Source organism: Salmo salar, chromosome 01 (genome assembly GCF_965601325.2).
Source record: "Salmo salar chromosome 01, fSalSal1, whole genome shotgun sequence".
Taxonomy (NCBI): domain Eukaryota; kingdom Metazoa; phylum Chordata; class Actinopteri; order Salmoniformes; family Salmonidae; genus Salmo; species Salmo salar.
Genome location: NC_138291.1, coordinates 145,062,753 through 145,090,032, shown reverse-complemented (window position 1 = coordinate 145,090,032; position 27,280 = coordinate 145,062,753). Strand labels below are relative to the sequence as shown.

The 27,280-nt window shown below is 42.4% G+C and overlaps 1 protein-coding gene across 1 annotated transcript; it reads left to right on the top strand.

Annotated features, from left to right (window-relative positions):
* The first annotated feature begins 8,498 nt into the window (after window positions 1-8,498).
* On the top strand, window positions 8,499-27,221 carry LOC106564518 (iron-sulfur cluster assembly scaffold protein IscU). Its single transcript, XM_014130644.3, has 5 exons — window positions 8,499-8,692; window positions 25,675-25,788; window positions 26,034-26,144; window positions 26,326-26,404; window positions 26,542-27,221. The coding sequence occupies exons 1-5, from the start codon at window positions 8,591-8,593 to the stop codon at window positions 26,628-26,630; spliced, it is 495 nt and encodes a 164-aa protein (XP_013986119.1). The 5' UTR covers window positions 8,499-8,590; the 3' UTR covers window positions 26,631-27,221.
* The last annotated feature ends 59 nt before the right edge of the window (window positions 27,222-27,280 follow it).

The window sequence follows — 27,280 nt, the reverse complement described above, 5'->3', positions numbered from 1 at the left end:
TGACAATCTCCAAGCATTGATTATGCAAGAATGGGCTGCCATCAGTCAGGATGTGGCCCAGAAGTTAATTGACAGCATGCCAGGGCGGATTGCAGAGGTCTTGAAAAAGAAGGGTCAACACTGCAAATATTGACTCTTTGCATCAACTATATGTAATTGTCAATAAAAGCCTTGCACACTTATGAAATGCTTGTAATTATACTTCAGTATTCCATAGCAACATCTGACAAAAATATCTAAAGACACTGAAGCAGCAAACTTTGTGAAAATTTGTATTTGTGCCATTCTCAAAACTTTTGGCCACGACTGTAGCCCCTTGCGTTAGCTACTGTCATGAAGTTCGCAAAATATTTTCATAAAGAAGCTGATAAAACTCACAGGTGTTAAGTCAAGGTGACTTACAAAGATGAGGACCAAGCGCAAAAGAGGGAGTGCGGTAACTAAACAATCATTGTGGAATCTGAAAAGACATGTATCCCAAAAGCATGATGATGTACTTACTAGGTGCTTAAATAAAGGAATGAGGTGGGTAGATAACTAAGTATGTCATTGTAGCTGGATTTCCAACCGCTCAACTCAGCTCACGTGCTCTGCATCACAAGCTTGGCGTGTTCAGAACCACGGAGAGCACTATTTCTATCACTCTATTTTCAGACAGCTGGGGAGCTATAGTTAAAAGTTGACCAATATCGCCTTCTTGTGTTAAACTTAGGAAATGAAATAAATCTGAACGGTTGGTTTGATTTGTATGTTTTTTTAGATTGCTGAGAGGAAAGGTCAAGGATACCTCTCTTCACAACGACCATGCACACTCTTCTGTCACGTAAGTGCGAAAATACATATTCCTTACATACAAATCAAATCTTATTTGTCATGTGCTCCGAATACAACAGGTGTAGACCTTACTGTGAAACGCTTACTTACGAGCCCTTTTAACCAACAATGCAGAGTTTTAAAGAAGTAAGCAAGAAAAATTTGCTAAAGAAAGTCAAGAAAAAAATAGCAACACATTAAAAATAACAAAAACCACGCTATATACAAGGGGTACGGGTACCGGGTCAATGTGCAGGGGTACAGGGTAGTCGAGGTAATTGTGTTAGTATGTACAGTAAAGGTCAAAAGTTTGGACACACCTACTCATTCCAGGGTTTTTCTTTATTTTTACTATTTAATAATAGTGAAGACAAACTATGAAATAACACATATGGAATTATGTAGTAACCAAAAAACTGTTAAACAAATTAAAAGAAATTGTATATTTCAGATTCTTCAAAGTAACCACCTTGCTGACAAATTTTCACACTCTTGGCATTCTCTCAACCAGCTTCATGAGGTAATCACCTGGAATAGTTTTCAATTAACAGGTGTGGCTTGTTAAAAGTAAATTTGTGGAATTTCTTTCCTTCTTAATGCGTTTGAGCCAGTCAGTTGTGTTGTGAAAATGTAGGGGTGGTATACCAAAAAGATAGCCCTATTTGGTAAAAGACCAAGTCCATATTATAGCAAGAACAGCTCAAATAAGCAAAGAGAAACGACAGTCCATCATTACTTTAAGACATGAAGGTCAGTCAATCTGGCAAATTTCAAGAACTATGAAAGTTTCTTCAAGTGCAGTCGCAAAAACCATCAAGCGCTATGATGAAACTGTCTCTCATGAGAACCGCCACAGGAAAGGAAGACCCAGAGTTACCTCTTCTAGAGGATAAGTTCATCAGAGTTACCAACCTGAGAAATTGTAGCCCAAATAAATAGCCCAAATACTAAAGGACACCAATAATAAGAAGACACTTGCTTGGGACAAGAAACACGAGTAATGGACAATCACCCGACCTCAACCCAATTGAGATGGTTTGGGATGAACTTGGACCGCAGAGTGAAGGAAAAGCAGCCAACAAGTGCTCAGCACATGTGAGCACTCCTTCAAGACTGTTGGAAAAGATGTCTTCTATTATTCTACAATGTAGAAAATAGTAAAAATACAGAAAAACCCTTGAATGAGTAGGTGTGTCCAGTACATATAGGTAGAGGTAAAGTGACTATTTGTACAGTACCAGTCAAAAGTTTGGACACCTACTCGATGGTTTAGCTGTAAAACAGTTTGAGGATCTGTGGACCCACCCATACAGGTGGTAGGCACCTTTTAAGCCTCCTGAGGGGGAATAGGCATTGTCGTGCCCTCCTTGCGACTGTGTTTGGACCATGATAGGTCCATGATGTGGACACCAAGGAACTTATAGCCATTATAGTCCCGTCGATGTGAATTGGGATGTGCTCGGCCCTCCTTTTCCTGTAGTCCATGATCAACTCATTTGTCTTCCTCACGTTGAGGGAGAGGTTGTTGTCCTGGCACAACACTGCCAAGTCTCTGACTTCCTCCCTATAGGCTCTCCTCGTCTTTTGTGATCAGGCCTACCACCGTTGTGTTGTTGGCAAACTTAATGATGGTGTTGGAGTCATGCGTGGCCACACAGTCGTGGGTGAACAGGGAGTACAGAAGGGGACTAAGCACGCACCCCAGAGGGGCCCCCGTGTTGAGGGTCAATGTGGCTGATGTGTTGTTGCCTACCCTCACCACCTGGGGGCGGCCCATCAGGAATTCCAGGATCCAGTTGCAGAGGGAGGTGTTCAGTCCCAGGGTCCTTAGCTAAGTGATGAGCTTGGAGGGCACTATGATGTATTCAATGAACAGCATTCTCAAGTAGGTGTTCCTTTTGTCCATGTGGGAAAGGGCAGTGTGGAGTGCAATAAAGATTGCATCGTCAGTGGATCTGTTGGGGCAAACTGGAGTGGGTCCAGTGTTTCTGAGATGGTGGTGTTGATGTGAGCTATGACCAACCTTTCAAAGCATTTCATGGCTACAGATGTGAGTTCTACAGGTGGTAGGCATTTAGGCAGGTTACCTTGGCGTTCTTGGGCACAGGGACTATGGTGGTCTGCTTCAAACATGTAGGTATTACAGACTGGGTCAGGGAGAGGTTGAAAATGTCAGTTGAAGACATTTGCCAGCTGGTCAGCTCATGCTCTGAGTACGCATCCTGGCTTCGTCGGACCACTTCCGTATTGAGCACGTCACTGGTACTTCCTGTTAGAGTTTTTGCTTGTAATCAGGAATCAGGAGGATATAGTTATGGTTGGATTTGCCAAATGGAGGGTGAGGGAGAGCTTTGTATGCGTCTCTGTGTGTGGAGTAAAGGTGATCTAGAGTTTTTTCCCTCTAGTTGCACATGTGACAAAATTTGGTAAAACGGATTTCAGTTTTCTTGCATTAAAGTCCCCGGCAATTAGGAGCGCTGCCTTTGGATGAGCATTTTCTTGTTTGCTTATGACCTTATATACAGCTTGTTGAGTGCGGCGTTAGTGCTAGCATCGGCTTGTGGTGGTACAGTGAGGGAAAAAAGTATTTGATCCCCTGCTGATTTTGTACGTTTGCCCACTGACAAAGAAATGATCAGTCTATAATTTTAATGGTAGGTTTATTTGAACAGTGAGAGACAGAATAACAACAAAAAAATCCTGATGAATATAAATACTTTACTGATAAACAGTAGCCGCAGGATCACAGTACACTGGAAAAAACAACAAACACTAAGTCTCAAACTCACTCAGGAAACAATCTTCGCGCTCTGATCCAGGTAAGGCGACATTGTCGAATGAACACCTTGGCTGATGGCACCCCAGCTTCGGCCTCTTGTTCAGGAAACAAGGGGTTGCGAACCCGAACTGACACTCGAACGGCGACACAGTGGACGAGTTCGGCAGTGTGTTATGAGCATATATTCCTCCCAGACGAGGAACTTACTCCAGTTGCTGGCCTGAGTGGAGATGAAACAGCAGAAGAGCTTCTCCAACTCCTGGTTGGTTCGCTCAGTTTGCCCATTAGACTGTGGGTAGAACCCGGAGGAGAGACTCACGATGCCCCCAACAGGGAGCAGAAGGCCTTACAATAATGTGCGACGAACTGGGGCCCACGATCTGAGACAATGTCATGGGGAAGTTTGTGTAGTCAAAAGACATGGGTAATCATGAGATCAGCGGTCTCCTTCGCTGAGGTCAACTTGGGTAAGGCGATGAAATGGACTGCCTTGGAGAACCGATCGACGACCACCAGGATAGTTGTAAGCCCTTGGGATGGAGGTAACCCTGTGATAAAGTCTACGGACAGGTGGGACCAAGGCCGGCTGGGGATTGGCAGAGGTTGAAGCAACCCAGCCTGTCGCTGTCGTGAGGACTTGCTTTGGGCACAGGTGGAACAGGCCGCAACAAAGGATCTCACATCCTCAATCATGTTGGGCCACCATAATTTCCGCCTCAAGAACTCCAGTGTCCGATTAACCCCTGGATGCCCAGTTAATTTAGAGGAGTGTCCCCATTGTTGCACTCGAACAGGCTGATCGTGGAACATCAAGTCTGTTAGTGGGATCCCCGCCGGGGTCAGTTTCTCGGATCTGGGCTTGTTGTACCATGGTCTCAATACTCCATATCACAGGGGCCACAATGCGGGTGCTGGGGATGATGGGCTCGGAGTCCCTCTCCTCGTTAGAGATCATGTTGGCGGGACAGGACGTCTGCTTTCTGATTCTTGGATCCCGGACGATATGCTAGTGTGAAATCGAACCTGTTAAAAAACAGAGCCAACCTAATCTGGCGAGCGTTCAACCTCTTGGCTTCTTGAATGGAGACCAAGTACTTATAGTCTGTCCAGATCACAAAAGGATGAGGTTGGAACCATGACAACTACATGTCCAAGGAACTTGAGTTGAGACTTGCAGAAGTGAAATATTCTTTACATACAATTCCTGGTCTACCCTTTTAACCTTTAGTTAGATGACCATGTATGTTTTTCACTTTAGGCTAATTTAGAAAGGCCTATATATGTAACAGTTGTTACAACTGTGTTATTGGTTAGATTTGTTAGAGACAAATTGCTGATTAATTTGTTTTGCACAATGCCCCTCATTTTAAAGTAGCAAAAACAACTTCTAGGATGGAAGTTTCAGACTGAATAAATTCAGTGATGATAGAGCAGCTGAATTAAATTCAGGTTGAGTCATCAGGCAAGAATTATACTACCCTGTGTTTGTCTTCAGGGCTCATTCCTAATGTTTGGAAATATTGGCTGAATATTGCTAGAATAAAAGGTTATATCAAAGGAAAGCCATGCACTTTCCTGTCATTCACTGGGATTAGTCTAAAACCTCCTCCAACACTGTCACGCACATGATAATGCTGCGTTCATCTCCGAATTCTTCTGATTTCAGTGCATTAAAGACAACAAATCATTTTGGACGGTCATTCAACTCGGAAGTCCAACTTCTAGAGCTCCGACTTTCCAACCTGACGATCACAGGCGTTTTGCTCTCGTAAAAGCCTGGGTTTTCTGCACATTAAGACTTTTTTTTTTTAACTAGGCAAGTCAGTTAAGAACAAATTCTTATTTACAATGACAGCCTAGGAAAAGTGGCTTAACTGCCTTGTTCAGGGGCAGAACGACAGATTTTTACCTTGTCAGCTTAGGGATTTGATCTAGCAACCTTTCGGTTACTGGCCCAACGCTCTAACCACTAGACTACCTGCCTAGAAGCTTATTGCCCAAAATTGATCAATTGAAAGTGTGGGTTCACAGCTCCAATCTAGATGTGTTGGTCATTACTGAGACGTGGTTAAGAATGTGTTTTGAACACTGAACACTGACGTTAACCTTTCTGGTTATAAACTTTTTCGGCATGACAGATCTATCAAAGTTGATGGAGTGGCAATATTTACCAAGGAACACTTCAGTGCGTGGTTGTCTACACCAAGTCTGTCCCCAAACAATTTGATTTGCTGGTTTTACCCATTAAACTTTTAAATAACTCTTTGTTGACTGTTGCAGGGTGTTATCGGCCACCATCAGCACCGGTCTGTACCCTAAATGCCCTAAGCTCTCTCCTGGCGCTTTACACTAAGTCTGAATTTGTCCTGTTAGGTGACCTAAACTGGGACATGCTTAAACCACCTGACCAAGTCCTAAAGCAATGGGACTCCCTAAATCTTTCTCAGACTATTACCAATCCCACAAGGTATGACACCAAACACCCAGAAAAGGCTACTCTCCTTGATGTTATCCTTACAAATCATCCTGATAGGTATGAGTCTGGTGTTTTCTGCTCAGTGAAAAAACCTGTCCTGACTTATCATAGACACTTGCTAAAAATGAGCAAGCCTTCCTTCTTGATCTGGCTTCTGTAAATTGGTATAGAATCAGCTTGATCCCCTCTGTTGAAGATATTTTCAGTGGTATCCTTAACAAATATGCGCCCATAAAGAAAATTTGAATAAAAAACAGGTTCAGCCCCTGGTTCGACCGTGATCTGGCAGAGTTACTCCACCTCATGAATTACATTTGGCAAATGGCTTAGCACACACATATTCAGGCTGACTGGCTCTCGTTCATGCAAATTAGAAATAAGTGCACTCAGGCTATCCAGAAGGTCAAAGTTAGTTACTTTAAGGAGCAGTTCTCTCTCTGTGGGTCTAACCCCAAGAAGTTCTGGAAAACGGTTAAAGACCTGGAGAATAAACCTTCCTCATCACAGCTGCCCATGTCCCTTAATGTTGATGATGTGGTTGTTACTGACAAGGAGCACATGGCTGAGCTCTTTAATCACCAGTTCATTAAATCAGGATTATTATTTTACTCTGCCATGCCTCCTTGCCTGTCCAACATTTCCTCATCTCCTACCCCTTCTAATGTGACTATCCCTGATGCTCCTACCGCTTTTATCCCTGCAGGCGGTCACTGAGTCTGAGGTGCTAAAGGAGCGCCTTAAACTGGACCACAAAAAACATCTGGTTCAGATGGTTTAGACCCTTTCTTCTTTAAGGTTGCTGCAGCTAACATCGCCAAGCCTATCTCTGACCTTTTTAACCTGTCTCTCCTCTCTGGGGAGGTTCCCATTGCTTGGAAGGTAGCCATGGTGCATCCTTTATTTAAAGGGCGAAATCAAGCTGATCCTAACTGTTATAGGCCAATTTCTGCCCTGTTTATCAAAAGTGTTGGAAAAACTTGTCAATAATCAACCGACTGGCTTTCTTGATGTCTATAGTATTCTCTTGGGTATGCAATCTGGTTTCCACTCAGGTTATGGATGTGTCACTGCAAACTTAAAGGTCCTAAATGATGTCACCATTGCACTTGATTCTAACCAATGTTGTGCTGCCATTTTTATTGACTTGGCCAAAGCTTTTGATATGGTAGACCATTCCATTATTGTGGGCCGGCTAAGGAGTATTGGTGTTTCTGAGGGGTCTTTGGCCTGGTTTGCTAACTATCTCTCTCAAAGAGTGCAGTGTATAAAGTCAGAACATCTGCTGTCTCAGCCACTGCCTGTCACCAAGGGAGTACCACAAGGCTTGATCCTAGGCCCCACGCTCTTCTCAATTTACATCAACAACATAGTTGAAGCAGTAGGAAGCTCTCTCATTCATTTATATGCAGATGATACAGTCTTATACTCAGCTGGCCCCTCCCCAGATGTTGTGTTAAACGCTCTCCAACAAGCTTTCTCTGCCCTTAACCTTGTCTTGAACACCTCCAAAACAAAGGAAATGTGGTTTGGTAAGAAGAATGCCCCTCTCCCACCGGTGTGATTACTACCTTTGAGGGTTTAGAGCTCATACAAGTACTTGGGAGTATGGCTAGACGCTACAATGTCCTTCTCTCAGCACATATCAAAGCTGCAGGCTAAGGTTAAATCTAGACTTGGTTTCCTGTATCGTAATCGATCCTCATTCACCACAGCTGCCAAACTAACCCTGATTCAGATGACCATCCGAACAATGCTAGATTAGGGAGGCGTAATTTATAGATCGGCAGGTAAGGGTGCTCTCGAGCGGCTAGATGTTCTTTACCATTTGGCCATCAGATTTGCCACCAATGCTCCTTATATGACACATCACTGCACTCTATAATTCTCTGTAAACTGGTCATCTCTGTATACCCTTTGCAAGACCCACTGGTTGATGCTTATTTATAAAACCCTCTTAGGCCTCACTCCCCCCTATCTGAGATACCTACTGCAGCCCTCATCATCCTCATCCTGCAGCCCTCATCTTTCTGCCAGTCACATTCTGTTAAAGGTCCCCAAAGCACACACATCCCTGGGTCACTCCTCTTTTCAGTTCACTGCAGCTAGAGACTGGAACGAGCTGCAAAAAACACTCAAACTGGACCGTTTTGTCTCTATCTCTACATTCAATGGCAACCTTCTTGCCCTTTGTGTTGTTAACTGTGCCCAATAATGTTTGTACCATGTTTTGTTCTGCTACCATGCTATGTTTTCGTCTTAGGTCTCTCTTTACCTAGTGTTGTGGTGTCTCTTGTCCTATATTCGTATTTTATTTTTAATCCCAGCCCCCGTTCCCGCAGGAGCTCTTTGTAAATACGAGTTTGTTCTTAACGGATTTGCCTAGTTAAATAAAAAATAATACAAAAAGACGTCATGATTTGACCTCGTATTGTTTCAGCGTTCACAGTTGTCTTGAAAGCACCATAAAGGTAGGCGCTCGCTCGCATGGTTTCAGAGTGCGTCATTTCAGACAAACCGTGAACATGGCGGGTCTAATAGCAGCAAAGAAGTGCATCACCCCTCTTGTTGTGATCAAAAGGCTTTCTTCCCCGGAATATAAAGCCCAAGCCGCCTACCACAAGAAGGTAACAAAAATAACTAGCTGTGTTTGATAGCTGATAAATTCAACCATGTTTCACTGTTGAGGTCGTAAACTCTTCCAACAACGTGAATGGCTTGGCGCAGTAACGTTAGGCAACTAACTTAGTAGGTTAACTACCTATATTAGGTAACTGAACTTGCCCAGAAGCAAAGCTAGCATTGATGAACTGTTATGTATTTATCATACAGTGACGTTTAGCTAGTTGAAATATATTCATTAAAGAAAGCGGTAGCTTAGGTAACAACATGCGTCACATGCCTTGCCTTGTATTAACTTAATACTCTAAAGGTAGCTTGTTAACTGTAATTGAACATGTTCGTTTTTTATGTTTATTTTTTTCCCTGCCAATGCAATTTTCATGTACAGCATCATGTCGAGTGAGACAAGTGCTACTTGACGGTTAATCTGTTCCGTCCTGAGCTGTTGGCTAATTCCACAGCTATTTTGGTAACAGGTACCTATAGCTAATTTATTTACGCTAGGTGACATGCAGTGAAGCGGCATCCATAGTGGTAGCCCTGGCAATACGCAGTTTCATAGATTTTGGGTTCTTTATGACAGAATCTGAAATAACATTTACACATTAACTCGGTTTCTGTTGAACCAACATGTGTGTTGGAGGATACATTATCCCTTGATCATTATTCAGTTTCATTACACAAGTTATTAGAAGAAGGCCTCTTCTGTACGGGGAGTTTTAAACGCTCGGTCTGAACATTGAAGCCAAAATTAGTGATTTATTTATTTATTTATTTTTTTACGAGCGTGTATACGCCTCAAATTAGAAAGGAAGTCTATTTTTATCGCTTCTACGCGAAAGTGAGCGGGTAAATTGCCAGAAAATAGACTGCTTGTGCATTGTTACGTCTGGAATTGTGACATAATTAAAGTGTATATGTAGCAACAAAACACGAGGGGGCAGAGGCGTGAACTCGAGTCACATGGCGTGGACTCGAGTCACATGGCGTGGACTCGAGTCACATGGCGTGGTGACTTAATACCCTCCCCATGCCCAAATATGAAAAATTATGCTATTTAAAAAAGTGTGCAGCGCATCAACTCTTAATTTGACGGATTACGGTTTGAATCGGACAACAGCCAATCAAATTGTTCCAGCTGAAAAAAAAGTTGAGTGACAGTGCAGAGGAAGGCCAGCAGGTGAATTCAGATGGAGCCCTTGGAAAGATGATACTTTATATCCAAAAATAATAATTTTGGGTATCAACAAAAAACTGATTGCAACTTGCAAAACATGCAGGAAGAAAATTACAGACCTGGAGGCGCAACAATTTCTTTAACCTGTTAGGGCTAGGGGGCAGTCTTGACACGGCCGGATAAAAAACGTACCCGATTTAATCTGGTTACTACTCCTGCCCAGTAACTAGAATATGCATATAATTATTGGCTTTGGATAGAAAACACCCTAAAGTTTCTAAAACTGTTTGAATGGTGTCTGAGTATAACAGAACTCATATGGCAGGCAAAAACCTGAGAAGATTCCAAACAGGAAGCGCCCTCTCTGACAAGTTGTTGTTCATCTTGGCTCTTTTTATTGAAGACTGAGGATCTTTGCCGTAACGTGACACTTCCTACGGCTCCCATAGGCTCTCAGAACCCGGGAAAAAGCTGAATGATATCGAGGCAGCCTCTGGCTGAAACACACTATCGCGTTTGGATAGTGGCTGGTCAGAGTACTCTGAGACTCACGCTCGTGCACGAGGGCACGAGATGTATTTATTTTCTCTCACTTTGTATGTATACAGGCTTTCCCGGTCGGAATATTATCGCTTTTTTACGAGAAAATGGCGTAAAAATTGATTTTAAACAGCGGTTGACATGCTTCCAAGTACGGTAATGGAATATTTAGAATTTTTTTATAACGAAATGCGCCATGCTTGTCATCCTTATTTACCCTTTCGGATAGTGTATTGAACGCACGAACAAAACACCGCTGTTTGGATATAACAATGGATTATTTGGGACCAAACCAACATTTGTTATTGAAGTAGAAGTCCTGGGAGTGCATTCTGACGAAGAACAGCAAAGGTAATAACATTTTTTCTTATAGTAAATCTGACTTTGGTGAGTGCTAAACTTGCTGGGTGTCTAAATAGCTAGCCCTGTGATGCCGGGCTATCTACTGAGAATATTGCAAAATGTGCTTTCACCGAAAAGCTATTTTAAAATCGGACATATCGAGTGCATAGAGGAGTTCTGTATCTATAATTCTTAAAATAATTGTTATGCTTTTTGTGAACGTTTATCGTGAGTAATTTAGTAAATTCACCGGCAGTGTTCGGTGGGAATGCTAGTCACATGCTAGTCACATGCTAATGTAAAAAGCTGTTTTTTGATATAAATATGAACTTGATTGAACAAAACATGCATGTATTGTATAACATAATGTCCTAGGGTTGTCATCTGATGAAGATCATCAAAGGTTAGTGCTGCATTTAGCTGTGGTTTGGGTTTATGTGACATTATATGCTAGCTTGAAAAATGGGTGTCTGATTATTTCTGGCTGGGTACTCTGCTGACATAATCTAATGTTTTGCTTTCGTTGTAAAGCCTTTTTGAAATCGGACAGTGTGGTTAGATTAACGAGAGTCTTGTCTTTAAAATGGTGTAAAATAGTCATATGTTTGAAAAATTGAAGTTTTTGCATTTTTTAGGTTTTGAATATCGCGCCACGGGATTACACTGGCAAGCGTCCCACCTAGCCCATAGAAGTTAAGTCGTGGCTAATATAGCCGACAGCTATACCGTAAATTCCGGACTATAAGCCGCAACTTCTTTCCCACGCTTTGAACTTCGCGGCTTAAACAATGACGCGGCTAATATATGGATTTTTCCCGCTTTCAAATTTGTGGGTCCTGACAGCGTGGAGCATTGTCAAAAAATCCACTATCATCAACTGGTTTCGAAAGGCTGGACTGCTGCATGTTGACGAGGGCTCAGCGGGGGATTTGCCTCCGGATGAAAGTGATGAGAGCGACAATGAAAACGATCCAATATCGGATGAAGCAATTCTGAGGCTATTCAACTCTGACACCGAAGGAGATGGTTTCAGTGCACAGGAGGAGGAAGATGGTGACCAATGACTTTCTTGGTAGGCTACTGTTCACTGCTAATGTTTTATTTTTTGTTAGAAGCCGTGTTTCGTTAAAGCCGGTGTAAAGTTAATTTGTTTCAATGTACCGGTAGGCACCTGCGGCTTATAGACGTGCAGCTTATTTATGTTCAAAATAATATATATTTTTTAAATCGGTGTGTGCGGCTTATGTTCAGGTGCGCTTAATAGTCTGGAAGTTATGGTATATTTTATTACCTTACTAGTGTATCATGTAGGCAAATGTAACGTTAACTCAATGAGCCTCCACACAGTCAGTCAGTGCGGGAACGTGATCATTGCACCCAAGATTAAGCTGCAACTGGCTAGGCAGTTGGTAGCCTAAATCGTTACTGCTGTTCCTAAGACTATTGACATGCGTTAACCTACTGTAACCACAAAGAGAGAGTGTAAGGTTGAGCGATTATGTACAAGCCTACATCGCACAATTGCGATAGTCGATCACTTTTGGGGGGGGATTTCTCATGGCTACCCATGTATTTCCATGGAAATATAACGTTTATTTGGAAAGTAATAAATGCATAGATATTTTTAAAAGCATTAATGATTTGCATAAATGGAATATACTAACTATTACTCTTGTTAAAAATATGAAATGGTATTACATTTGGTGAAGAGCACATTAGGACTTGACTCAGACATGACTTGGGACTTGAGTGCTAAGACTTGAGACTTACTTGTGACTTGTAAAACAATGACTTCATCCCACCTCTGAGGGGGTGTGGTATATGGCCAATATACCACGGCTAAGGGCTGTTCTTATGCTCGACGCATCACGGAGTGCCTGGACACAGCCCATAGCCGTGGTATATGCCACAAACCCCCGAGGTGCCTTATTGCTATTAAACTGGCTATCAACGTAACCTAACCACACAGTTTATAATAGGTATGATAAACTGGGTGGTTCCAGCCCAGAATGCTGATTAGCTGACAGCCGTGGCATATCAGATCGTATACCACTGGTATGACAAAACATTTATTTCTACTGCTCTAATTACATTGGTAACCAGTTTATAATAGCATTAAGGCACCCCGGGGGTTTGTGGTAATATGCCAATATACTCTGGGATGCGTCGTGCCTAAGAACAGCCCTTAGCTGTGGTATATTGGCCATATATACCTCCCCGTGCCTTATTGCTTAATTATAAACTGGGTGGTTCCAGCCCAGAATGCTGATTGGCTGACAGCTGTAGTATGAGGCCATATGACAAAATATTTGTTTTTACTCTAATTACTTCAGTTAGTCTCAGGCCTAACAACAGCCATGCCAATATATCCTCCAAACACTGGCTTCTTGGGCATTATCACTTAAGTTTAGCTGCCAGTGCCAATAACACATATTTGAAAACAATAACTTTATGCCTACCTTTGTTGTTTTTGAGCACAGGCATATAGCCAAGGCAGGCTACGGCTTGGAAACTCAAGGAACTCCAAGAGCGAATACTGTTATGTAGAATGAACGAGACTAGCTAAATTCTCTAAACTGCTAGGGTGTATTAGCTACAACTCTCCTCACCTTGGTGAGCCACTAGCAGGAGGCAGGTACGGTGCATCCGGTAGGACATTTTTAAGATGAGTCAAAAGGAACACCACAATAATTGACAAGGGGCTATATAGCAAATGACTGTTTACTATGGATTCTCATGACAGTTGGCATACGCTATGCAGTGTATGCGAATTGATGCTCTACTCTCGCATGCAAATTGACGCCGTTGATGGCGTCTGGTTTCGGCTTAACAGGATCACTTGCGGTACGGTTTTGGAAGCATAGAAATAATCAGTGAGGAAAAAATACAATACACACACACACACACTTATAGGGTTAGTGTTCCCACACAGCCATATCTCCATGTTACACCGCGTGTTAATGGAAAACAGACGGAACAGACCTGCTCTGTAAATGGACTCCACAAACATGTTGTCACTGAAAAATACTGTTGGCTGCAACTGTGTTAGAACCTTAGTAAACGTAAACCCTGGACACTCAAATTAGTATATGTATGGGTACATAGTAACGCAAAGGTTGTGTGTTCGAATCTCGTCACGGACAATTTTAGCTCATTAGCAACTTTGCAACTACTTGCTACTTTGCAACTGCTTAGCATTGTTGAAAACTTGTTTGAGGAATCAGGCAGAACTCATTTATCAGCAATAAGAGGTTATACAAGGAAAGGAACTCTCACGATATACCGGAGAGGATCTCAAAGATTTTACAATCATTCTTTATTAGGGCTGACCCCAGTTAGTTGATAAGGTCTACCCAAGATTTGTTTGTTTTTTTGTTGTGCAGTGGCATACAGTACCAGTCCAAAGTTGGGATACCTACTCAGGGTTTTTCTTTATTTTTACTATTTTCTACATTGTAGAATATTGAAGACATCAAAACTAAGAAATAACACGTATGGAATCATGTAGTAACCCCAAAAAAGTATTTTAGATTCTTCAAAGTAGCCACCCATTGCCTTGACAGCTTTGTGCACTCTTGGCATTCTCTCAACCAGCATCATGAGGAATGCTTTTCCAACAGTCCTGGAGTTGCCACATATGCTGAGCTCTTCTTGCCTGCTTTTCCTTCACTCTGCGGTCCAATTCATCCCAAACCATCTCAATTGGGTTGAGGTCGGGTGATTTGTGGAGGCCAGGTCATCTGATGCAGCACTCCATCACTTTCCTTTTTGGTCAAATAGCCTGTACACAGCCTCTCGACCTTCGCCTCTCCCAAGTCCATAGGGGAGTTGCAGCAACGGGACAAGACTAACTACCAATTGGCTATCATGAAAAAGGGGTATAAGTACAAAAAATAAATATTTCATAACTGGTACGTAGATCCGTATAAATGGTACGATAACTTGCCACTCCAAATGGAAAAGGTTGCCGACCGCTGGTGTAGCCTATTACCGGCAACTTCAGGGGCATAACGGCAGAATTTAAGGCCAGCAGCGGAGGAGGATGTGGAACATTGTTTAGTTTTTTCTTCTTCAGGGTAGGCTATATTGCTCTCTTTAGTAATTAGTGTCTTAATTTTTATTCGGTGCTTAAAGCATCAGACAAGCTCAGTAGCCTACATATAGCTGAATTTATTTATTAAAACAGGGTCTATTAGAGGTCGACTTATTATTTTTTTTTAATTAGGGCTGATTCAAGTTTTCATAACAATCGGCATTGTGCCGATTACATTGCACTCCACGGAGACTGCGTGGCAGGCTGACTACCTGTTACGCGAGGGCAGCAAGAAGCCAAGGTAAGTTGCTAGCTAGCATTAAACTTATCTTATAAAAAACAAATCTTAACATAATCACTAGTTAACTACACATGGTTGATATTACTAGTTTATCTAGCTTGTCCTGCATTGCATATAATTGATGCGGTGCTTGTTAATTTCTCATTGAATCACAGCCTACTTCGCCAAACGGGTGATGATTTAACAAGCGCATTCGCGAAAAAAGCACTGTCATTGCACCAATGTGTACCTAACCATAAACATCAATGACTTTCTTTAAAATCAATACACAAGTATATATTTTTAAACCTGCATATTTAGTTAATTTTGCCTGCTAACATGAATTTCTTTTAACTAGGGAAATTGTCACTTATCTTGCGTTCTGTGCAAGCAGAGTCAGGGTATATGCAGCAGTTTGGGCCGCCTGGCTCGTTGCGAACTGTGTGAAGACCATTTATTCCTAACAGAGACCGTAATTCATTTGCCAGAATTTTACATAATTATGACATAACATTGAAGGTTGTGCAATGTAACAGCAATATTAACTTATAGATGCCACCCGTTCGATTTAAAATACAGAACGGTTCCGTATTTCACTGTAAGAATAAACGTTTTGTTTTTGAAATGATATTTTCTGGATTTGACCATATTAATGACATAAGACTCATATTTCTGTGTGTTAATTATATTATAATTAAGTCTATGATTTGATTGAGCGGTGGTAGGCAGCAGCAGGCTTGTAAGCATTCATTCAAACAGCGCTTTCCTGCATTTGCCAGCAGCTCTTCAATGCTTGAAGCACAGCGCTGTTTATGACTTCAAGCCTATCAACTCCTGAGATTAGGCTGGCAATTCTAAAGTGCCTATAAGAACATCCAATAGTCTAAGGTATATGAAATACAAATGGTATAGAGAAATATTCCTGTAATAACTAAAACTTCTTATCTGGGAATATTGAAGACGCATGTTAAAAAGAACCACCAGCTTTCATATGATCTGAGCAAGCAACTTAAACATTAGCTTTTTTACATGGCACCTATTGCACTTTTACTTTCTTCTCCATCACTGTTTTTGCATTATTTAAACCAAATTGAACATGTTTAATTATTTGAGACTAAATAGACTTGTGTTATATTAATTTAAATAAGTGCTCATTCAGTATTTGTCATTATTATATAAAAAAACGGCCGTGTTATTTTATTTTAATCGTTATTTGCTTTTTTTGGTCCTCCAATAATCGGTATTGGCGTTAAAATCATAATCAGTCGACCTCTACTCTAGACCCAAACTGATACAGACATACATCCTGCCCTGCCTTTCTACATTCTTCGAAAGCCAAGTGAACAAACAGATCACCAACCATTTCGAATCCCACCGTACCTTCTTCGCTATGCTATCTGGTCTCGGGTGCACCTCGGCCAGGCTCAAGGTCCTAAATGATATAACCGCCATTGATAAAAGACAGTACTGTGCAGCAGTCTTCATCGACCTGGCCGAGGCTTTCGACTCTGTCAATCACTGTATTCTTATCGGCAGACTCAACAGCCTTGGTTTCTCTGACTGCCTCGCTTGGTTCACCAACTACTTTTTAGATAGAGTTCAGTGTGTCAAATCGGATGGCCTGTTGTCCGGACCTCTGGCAGTCTCTATGGGGGTGCCACAGGGTTCAATTCTTGGGCCATCTCTTTTCTCTGTATATATCAATGATGTCACTCTTGCTGCTGGTGATTCTCTGATCCACCTCTACGCGGACGACACCATTCTGTATACTTCTGGCCCTTCTTTGGACACTGTATTAACTAACCTCCAGACGAGCTTCAATGCCGTACAGCTCTCCTTCCGTGGCCTCCAACTTCTAGTAAAACAAAATTCATGCTCTTCAACCGATCGTTTCCCGACTAGCATCACATCTCTGGACGGTTCTGACTTAGAATATGTGGACAACTACACTGCTCAAAAAAATAAAGGTAACAGTTAAACAACACAATGTAACTCCAAGTCAATCACACTTCTGTGAAATCAAACTGTCCACTTAGGAAGCAACACTGATTGACAAATTTCACATGCTGTTGTGCAAATGGAATAGACAACAGGTGGAAATTTATAGGCAATTAGCGAGACACCCCCAATAAAGGAGTGGTTCTGCAGGTGGGGACCACAGACCACTTCTCAGTTCATATGCTTCCTGGCTGATGTTTTGGTCACTTTTGAATGCTGGCGGTGCTTTCACTCTAGTGGTAGCATGAGACGGAGTCTACAACCCACACAAGTGGCTCAGGTAGTGCAGCTCATCCAGGATGGCACATCAATGCGAGCTGTGGCAAGAAGGTTTGCTGTGTCTGTCAGCGTAGTGTCCAGAGCATGGAGGCGCTACCAGGAGACAGGCCAGTACATCAGGAGACGTGGAGGAGGCCGTAGGAGGGCAACAACCCAGCAGCAGGACCGCTACCTCCGCCTTTGTGCAAGGAGGAGCAGGAGAAGCACTTCCAGAGCCCTGCAAAATGACCTCCAGCAGGCCACAAATGTGCATGTGTCTGTTTCTGACCGTTTGAGCAGACTCCATGAGGGTGGTATGAGGGCCCGACGTCCACAGGTGGGGGTTGTGCTTAAAGCCCAACGCTGTGCAGGACGTTTGGCATTTGCCAGAGAACACCAAGATTGGCAAATTCGCCACTGGCGCCCTGTGCTCTTCACAGATGAAAGCAGGTTCACACTAAGCACGTGACAGAGTCTGGAGACGCCGTGGAGAACGTTCTGCTGCCTGCAACATCCTCCAGCATGACCGGTTTGGCGGTGGGTCAGTCATGGTGTGGGGTGGAATTTCTTTGGGGGGCCGCACAGCCCTCCATGTGCTCGCCAGAGGTAGCCTGACTGCCATTGGGTACCGAGATGAGATCCTTAGACCCCCTGTGAGACCATACGCTGGTGCGGTTGGCCCTGGGTTCCTCTTAATGCAAGACAATGCTAGACCTCATGTGGCTGGAGTGTGTCAGCAGTTCCTGCAAGAGGAAGGCATTGATGCTATGGACTGGCCCGCCCGTTCCCCAGATCTGAATCCAATTGAGCACATCTGGGACATAATGTCTCGCTCCATCCACCAACTCCACGTTGCACCACAGACTGTCCAGGAGTTGGCGGATGCTTTAGTCCAGGTCTGGGAGGAGATCCCTCAGGAGACCGTCCGCCACCTCATCAGGAGCATGCCCAGGTGTTGTAGGGAGGTCATACAGGCACGTGGAGGCAACACACACTACTGAGCCTCATTTTGACTTGTTTTAAGGACATTACATCAACGTTGGATCAGCCTGTAGTGTGGTTTTCCACTTTAATTTTGAGTGTGACTCCAAATCCAGACCTTCATGGGTTGATAAATTGGATTTCCATTGATTATTTTTGTGTGATTTTTTGTTGTCAGCACATTCAACAATGTAAAGAAAAAAGTATTTAAGATTATTTATTTCATACAGATCTAGGATGTGTTGTTTAAGTGTTCCCTTTATTTTTTTGAGCTGTATATAAATACCAAGGTTCCTGGCTAGACTAAACTCTCCTTCCAGACTCACATTAAGCGTCTCCAATCCAAAGTAAAATCTAGAATGTTTTCTATTTCGCAAACAAAGCCTTCACTCATGCTGCCAAACATACCCTCGTAAAACTGACTATCCTTCGGCGACGTCATTTACAAAATAGTCTCCAACACTCAGACTGCATCCAATTTGCTATCCCAGTGCCATCCATTTTTGTCAACAAAGCCCCATATACTACCACCACTGTGACCTGTATGCTCTCGTTGGCTGGTCCTCGCTACATATTCGTCGCCAAACCCTCTGGCTCCAGGTCATCTATAAGTCTTTGCTAGCTATAGCTCCGCCATATCTCAGCTCACTGGTCACCATAGCAACACCCACCCATAGCACGCGCTCCAGCAGGTATATTTCACTGGTCATCCCCAAAGCCAACACCTCCGTTGGCCGCCTTTCCTTCCAGTTCTCTGCTGCCAATGACTGGAACGAATTGCAAAAATCACTGAAGTTGGAGAGTTATATCTCCCAAACTAACTTTAAGCGTCAGCTGTCAGAGCAGCTTACCAATCGCTGCAGATGTACTCAGCCCATCTGTAAATATCCCATCCAACCAACTACTTACCTCATTCCCATATTTGTTTTTGCTCTTTTGCCAGTATTTCTACTTGCACATATCACTCCAGTGTATTTTGCTAAATTATAATTACTTTGCCACTATTGGCCTATTTATTGTCTTCCCTCCTTACTTCATTTGCACACACTGTATACAGATTTTTCTGTGTTATTGACTATGTTTGTTTACCCGGTGTTGTTGTTTTTGTCGCACTGCTTTGCTTGATCTTGGCCAGGTCGCAGTTGTACTGGCCTATCTGGTAAAATAAAAAGGCACCCAAGCTAATGTTGGCTAGCTTCCTAGCTATTTCCAGACACACATGAGACCACTGACCATTTTACTCGGTCTAGCAGGGCTAGTTAGGCAGTTCATGTTATCCAGAGCGTTGGTAACTGTGCTGCTGGCAACAATTTAATTATGGCCCCCCGGCCGTATTCAACGGGTGTTATTCTGCGCTCTGGTACACTCAGGCGAGTGCTCTGAAATCGGAGTACATAGCCAGAGCAAATTTATGAAAGCACCCGACTGTCCATTGAGAACGCACAACGACTATACCATTTTAACTAAGAATTACGGGAATAATCAACTCAAATGTTTGGTAGTTAGCCTATAGTTAATATACTGGCAAGTTTGATGTATAAGTAGCTAGCTAACATACAGGTACATACTGCTGTAATGATATGCTATGTGATTCGTGAGGACAGCGTAGCTAACATTATCAGCCAACATAACGTGTAAGGTAACTTATTTGAAAAGTAATTACTTTATTACATTGCTCAACATCTTAATATTTGTCATAATTAGTTAAAGCAATGAATTTGTATCTGCTCTCGTTGTACTTCTGCTGCACATTTTCTGCCAATTTTCTTTAAATCTGAAAACACTGAAGCCACGCCCATTTCCTGAAGAATTGCTTTTTAGGCCCTCAAGTACGGAAATAATGTCCCCTACGTGTGTACTTCATATTTTTGGTGAATTTGGTATGACATCTGGGAACTTTTGGCATACTATGACCAAATAAGCATACTATATACTCAATTCATGTCACAAATAGTACTGTTAGTATGAGTATTCAAACACGGCTCAGGTTGGGGAAAACAGTGTATCGTAACTATTTTGCATTTGTGAAATGAAAGTAGAGGGCTTTGTTTTTAGAACCGATACTGCAGTAGACAATTTATTCATGTTTTAGATGGTGGTTTTGAGCCAACTCACTTTTTTAAACAGAACATATAAGGAGTAACGTTAGGCTCCTTTAGTCCAATATTGGGCTAACAATATCCATGTAGCTACTACACTGAAGAGTGCATAATCCATGAGAATAAAATCAATTTTGTGGAATTGTCTTTTTTTTTTTAGGCTAGCATTTCATCACTCATTCTGAACATACTGTATGAATAGCTTATAGACAGTGTATTGGAATGTTTACAACTCCTGTTTTGGCCAAAAGGAACATAAGCTCAGTCATTTCTGGCTGCTCCCACATGTGATGAGATTTGGGCTAGGCCTAATCAAAACCCCTATACATATCTACCTCTCATTCCAGTATCTCTACATTGTAAATATGGTACTGGAACTGACTGACCCTGTATATAGTATGCTTGCTTACTGTCTCATGTTCTACCTGATGATGTTTTTAGTAGAGGTCGACCGATTTGTAATTAGGGCCTATTTATTTTATTTTTTGTTATTTTTCTATTTATTTTTTGTATTTAAAAAAAAAAAATTAGGGCCGTTTTCATAACAATCGGTATTTTTTTTGTAATTTTTTTTTTTTACACCTTTTATTTAACTAGGCAAGTCAGATTAAGAACACATTCTTATTTTCAATGACGGACTAGGAACGGGGGTTAACTGCCTTGTTCAGGGGGGATTCGTTTTTGCAACCTTCCGGTTACTAATCCAATACACGAGGAGCCTGCATGGCAGCTGCCTACCTCTTACGCGAGGGCAGCAAGAAGCCAAGGTAAGTTGCTAGCTAGCATTAAATTTATCTTATCTAAAAAAAACTATCAATCTTAACATAATCACTAGTTAACTACACATGGTTGACGATATTACTAGTTTATCTAACGTGTCCTGCGTTGCATATAATCGATGCGGTGCCTGTTAATTTATCATTGAATCATAGCCTATTTCGCCAAACGGGTGTTGATTTAACAAGCGCATTTGCAAAAAAAGCACTGTTGCACCAATGTACCTAACCATAAACATCAATGCCTTTCTTTAAAATCAATAAACAAGTATATATTTTTAAACCTGCATATTTAGTTAATATTGCCAGCTAACATGAAATTGTGTCACATCTCTAGCGTTCATTGCACGCAGAGTCAGGGTATATGTAACAGTTTGGGCCGCCTGGCTCGTTGCGAACTAATTTGCCAGAATTTTACGTAATTATGACGTAACATTGACATAACTCGTAAACATTTGATTCAGACGGCACTTTTGTGGATTTTGCCAGCAGCTCTTCGCTGTGGTTCAAGCTGTTTATGACTTCAAACCGGGTGAGTATAATTTGTGGAACGTTTCAACAGGAATCTATTCCAAAAACTTCGTAAATAACAAGGTTGCCAAAAAACAACGCATACAAAGTTGTAAAGCGGCAGAATAAGATACCGGGTAGTGAGTGGTCTATTTCATTGTGTTTTTCACTCATCACGTTTATTCCAAAAAATGTCTGTCCTCACTCTGGTTGCCTATAGACAAACATTAAGAATAAGCTACGTGGTGAGTTGATGCCTATTCAGCAGCGAGTTAGCTAGGTTTGTATGCGTTGTTGGTTGGCAACCTTTTACTTTACGTTTTTTGGAACAGATTCCTGTTGGAACGTTCCACAAATTATACCCACCCCTTCAAGCCTATCAACTCCCGAGATTAGGCTGGTGTAACCGATGTGAAATGGCTAGCTAGTTAGCGGGTGTGCGCTAATAGCGTTTCAAACGTCACTCACTCTGAGACTTGGAGTAGTTGTTTCCCTTCCTCTGCATGGGTAACGCTGCTTCGAGGGTGGCTGTTGTTGTGTTCCTGGTTCAAGCCCAGGTAGGAGCGAGGAGAGGGACGGAAGCTATACTGTTACACTGGCAATACTAAAGTGCCTATAAGAACATCCAATAGTCAAAGGTATATGAAATACAAATCGTATAGAGAAATAGTCCTATAATAACTACAACCTAAAACTTACCTGGGAATATTGAAGACTCATGTTAAAAGGAACCACCAGCTTTCATATGTTCCCATGTTCTGAGCAAGGAACTTAAACCTTAACTTTTTTACATGGCACATATTGCACTTTTACTTTCTTCTCCAACACTTTGTTTTGCATTATTTTTGAGGCTAAATTGATTTTATTGATGTATTATATTAAGTTAAAATAAGTGTTCATTCAGTATTGTTGTAATTATTATAAATAAACCCCCAAAACCTGCCGATTAATCGGTATCGGCTTTTTTTTTTTGGGGTCCTCCAATAATCGGTATCGGCGTTAAAATCAAACGGTCGACCTCTAGTTTTTAGTATTACACTTACTGATTACTGCATTGTTGGGTTTAGAGTTTGCAAGAAAGGCATGTCACTGTACTTGTGCACGTGACATTTAACTTAACAGTTGAATAATTAAACTCATCAGTACCAACTGGCCCCTAACAAACTCACCAGGGCCTCATTTACCCAGTTGCGTTGTAACTTAAGCATTACGATGATCATACCAGATAATCATGCATCGTTATTTACCAGCCAACTAAGTGTTTCCCAAACAAGAAAGTAGTGAGAACGTTCGCTAATTGCGTTTAGACCATGCGTCGATACTGATGGGCTCAAAAGAAAAGGAGTGCTGCTCTCTGATCAGCTTTCTTCATTCAATTCTTACCAGTCATTCCACAATACTGACGACAGACTCCTAGAGAGAAACTCAGCAAAAAAAGAAATGTCCTCTCGCTGTCAACTGCATTTATTTTCAGCATGACAAGATTCAACAACTGAGACTTAAACTGAACAAGTTCCACAGACATGTGACTAACATAAATGGAATAATGTGTCCCTGAACATAGGGGGGGGTCAAAATCAAAAGTAACAATCAGTATCTGGTGTGGCCACCAGCTGCATTAAGTACTGCAGTGCGTCTCCTCCTCGTGGACTGCACCAGATTTGCCAGTTCTTGCTGTGAGATGTAACCCCACTCTTCCACCAAGGCACCTGCAAGTTCCCGGAAATATCTGGGAGGAATGGCCCTAGCCCTCACCCTCCGATCCAACAGGTCTCAGACATGCTCAATGGGACTGAGATCCGGGCTCTTCACTGGCCATGGCAGAACACTGAAATCACACACAGAACAAGCAGTATGGCTGGTGGCATTGTCATGTCAGGATGAGCCTGCAGGAAGGGTATCACATGAGGGAGGAGGATGTCTTCCCTGTAACGCACAGCGTTGATTGCCTGCAATGACAACAAGCTCAGTCTGACGCTGCTGTGACACACCGCCCTAGACCATGACGGACCCTCCACCTCCAAATCGATCCCGCTCCAGAGTACAGTCCTCGGTGTAACGCTCATTCCTTCGATGATAAACGCAAATCTGACCATCACCCCCGGTGAGACAAAACCGCAACTTGTCAGTGAAGAGCACTTTTTGCCAGTCCTTTTTTTTTTGTCCAGTGATGGTGGTTTTGTGCCCATAGGCGACGTTGTTGCCGGTGATGTTTGGTGAGGACCTGCCTTACAGCAGGCCTACAAGCCCTCAGTCCAGCCTCTCTAAGCCTATTGTGGACAGTCTGAGCACTGATGGAGGGATTATGCGTTCCTGGTGTAACTCGGGCAGTTGTTGTTGCCATCCTGTACCTGTCCCGCAGGTGTGATGTACCAATCCTATGCAGGCATTGTTACACGTGGTCTGCCACTGCGAGGATGATCAGCTGTCCTTCCTGTAGCGCTGTCTTAGGTGTCTCACAGTACGGACATTGCAATTTATTGCCCTGGCTACATCTGCAGTCCTCATGCCTCCTTGCAGCGTGCCTAAGGCACGTTCAAGCAGATGAGCAGGGACACTGGGCATCTTTCTTTTGGTGTTTTCCAGAGTCAGTGGAAAGGCCTCTTTAGTGTCCTAAGTTCTCATAACTGTGACCTTAATTGCCTGCCGTCTGTAAGCTGTTAGTGTCTAACGACCGTTCCACAGGTGCATGTTCATTAATTGTTTATGGGTCATTGAACAAGTGTAACCGATGTGAAATGGCTGGTTAGTTAGCGGTGGTGCGCGCTAATAGCATTTCAATCAGTGACGTCACTCGCTCTGAGACTTGAAGTAGGGTTTCCCCTTGCGTTGCAAGGGCCGCGGCTTTTGTGGCGCGATGGGTAACGATGCTTCGTGGGGTGTCAGTTGTTGTGTGCAAGGGTCCCTGGTTGGGGCGAAGAGAGGGACGGAACCTACACTGTTACACAAGCATGGGAAACGGTGTTTAAACCCTTTACAATGAAGATCTGTGAAGTTAGTTAGTTATTTGGATTTTTACGAATTGTCTTTGAAAGACAGGGTCTTGAAAAAGGGACGTTTCTTTTTGAGTTTATTACCACCTATGACTCCAAATTGAGGTTGCTCATTCTAAACGCTTACCCTATAATGATCAAAATCAAAGTTTGCGCACATGTTGCACATTAAATAAATTGAAGCAAAATTTGACAGCCTAGAATTAGAAAACAGATAAATAAATTGAATGAACATAGGCCTGTAATTTTCAAATAAATGTTATGTTTGTCTTTCAGCCATGGTTTTCATTTGAAGCATCGTCTTATTCTTCGCATATTTGTTACAATTGCAAAGACATTGGCAACTTTATTTGTAGTCAACTTCATTCTGAAGTTATCGGCAGTTCCAGAGTCTTGAGTCTTTGTTTAGCGGAGCTATTCTGTGTATAAAGTGACGGCATGGCAAAAACAAGCATCTAACGACGCACTTAGCTATTCTGAGTGGTCTGAGGTAAATGCGTGTTTTCAAGTGCAACTTTAACTATGGTTTTGAGAAACCGCTCGGTTTCTAAAGATGCATCAGAACCATCTTAACAATGATCTTAATGCTACTCAGGCTCTGGGAAACGAGGCCCTGACATTTTAGGATATTCAGACAATCGTCAAAAGCTTTGTTCCCAGCATTGTTTAATAGTGTAGAGAATGACTCCACATCATGGCTATTACATCTGGGGGGAGGGAGGTTGCAACAGGAATTACTGTTGTGAGCAGTGGAGCCCTGTCCTAATCTGTTTATTTTAATATGCCTTACGTAACGTCAACTTGTTACATAACGGCAATGCAAGAGGCCTCTCAGCCTTGAGCCTGCTTTTTTGGGAGAGAGTTGGAATGTGATTACGGATGCTGTTATGTGAATGTTTTTAACTGCAGCAGGGCATGTAATCATAATCGTGAATTAAGTGGAATCAACAATATGTTGACTAACCAGGACATTTCCTTTTTTCCCCCCCCCAATTTTTAGGTAGTGGACCACTATGAGAACCCAAGGAACGTTGGCTCCCTGGACAAGACCTCCAAGAATGTGGGTACAGGCTTGGTGGGTGCCCCAGCTTGTGGCGATGTGATGAAACTGCAGGTACGTTGGTCTCCTGTCCTGATTTGTGTTTTATCAAGTCCACTTCACAGGAACCTCCGATGGCCTGGGGTTTTGAATGAAGTTGCCATTTACTGTATTCCAAAGAAGTGTCAACACAGGATTTACGGAGAAGCGCCATGCTCTATTTAGTTACCAAGCATATGTGTTTACTAACGTGACTACATTGTTTATGAATTCATTTGTGAACAAAAGTCACCATTGCATAAAGTGACTCCTTTCTGCAGATTGAGGTAGACGATCATGGGAAGATTGTGGACGCCAGGTTCAAGACGTTTGGCTGCGGCTCAGCCATCGCCTCCAGCTCCCTGGTAACAGAGTGGGTGAAGGGCAAATCTGTAAGTGAACATTCTGCACCCATGACACTTCCTCTGTTTCCTGTTTCACTGTTCTGTCTGAATGTTGCATTTCTCAATTCAAGTCTTTTCCGCCCACGCTGCTTGTTTGTTCCTTTTGTTACATATCATGGTTGGATGGAGTTTTTCTTGGTTGATGGAATGTTGCTCTCTTGGCTTTCAGATTGATGAAGCACTGACCATACAGAACACGGATATTGCCAAAGAGCTCTGTCTTCCACCGGTCAAACTTCACTGCTCTAGTAAGCTCTTATTTCAGTCTAATATCGAAGACTGTTCTTTCCCAACTGTCTAACAAGTTGGGAAATTCTAAACCATCTTTTTTTTTTTACCTAATTTTCAAACCATTTGAAATTCCTGACTGTGCCCTTTTCTCCAGTGCTGGCTGAGGATGCCATCAAAGCTGCCCTCCATGACTACCGTCTCAAACAGGATGGCAAGATTGAGGCGGTCAAAGCCAGCAACTGAGGGGTTGCCAATGTTATCCTGAACACCAGTGTCCTGCACCCTACTACCAAGGGGACACTCAAAGTATAGTCCTGGATCCCCACTCCACCATCCTTCTATATATGGGGCACCTTAAATTAGTTCATGTTATGTCCACCCATACAACGTACATGGATGGCACAGTGTAAACACCAAGCCCCTGTGGCATTATGTTTTTCTGATCTTTACTCCAGCCTGTCACGTTAACGCACATTTTAAGGGCACTGATCGGGGGATTGGTACAAAGTAAACCTTATTTTCAGGAGTGAAAAATGTGAAGTGTGTTGGGAGTTTGCTTGGTTTTTTTGTGCTTGAGTATTGTCATGGAATGGGTGTGTTCCATTGGGAACTGATTCTGGATGCAGTGGTGGAAGTATTGAATAAAACCTTTAAGGCTGTCTTAGTATTCCATCAACACTCCTGTGCTTTGAAGGCAATGATGAAGTGCAATGCAGAAGATGTAAAATGGTAGCAAACTATCAAGGTATCTATTTTGATTGTTTAGAGTGACATTTCAGACACAGTTCCTGGTTTTAATGGAAAGTAATAAAGTAATGCGTAAGTAGTATGGCATGTCTGTCTTTGTTTTAGTCATTTAAAGTCTAACCAGCTTTTCAGTACTACCTGGTATT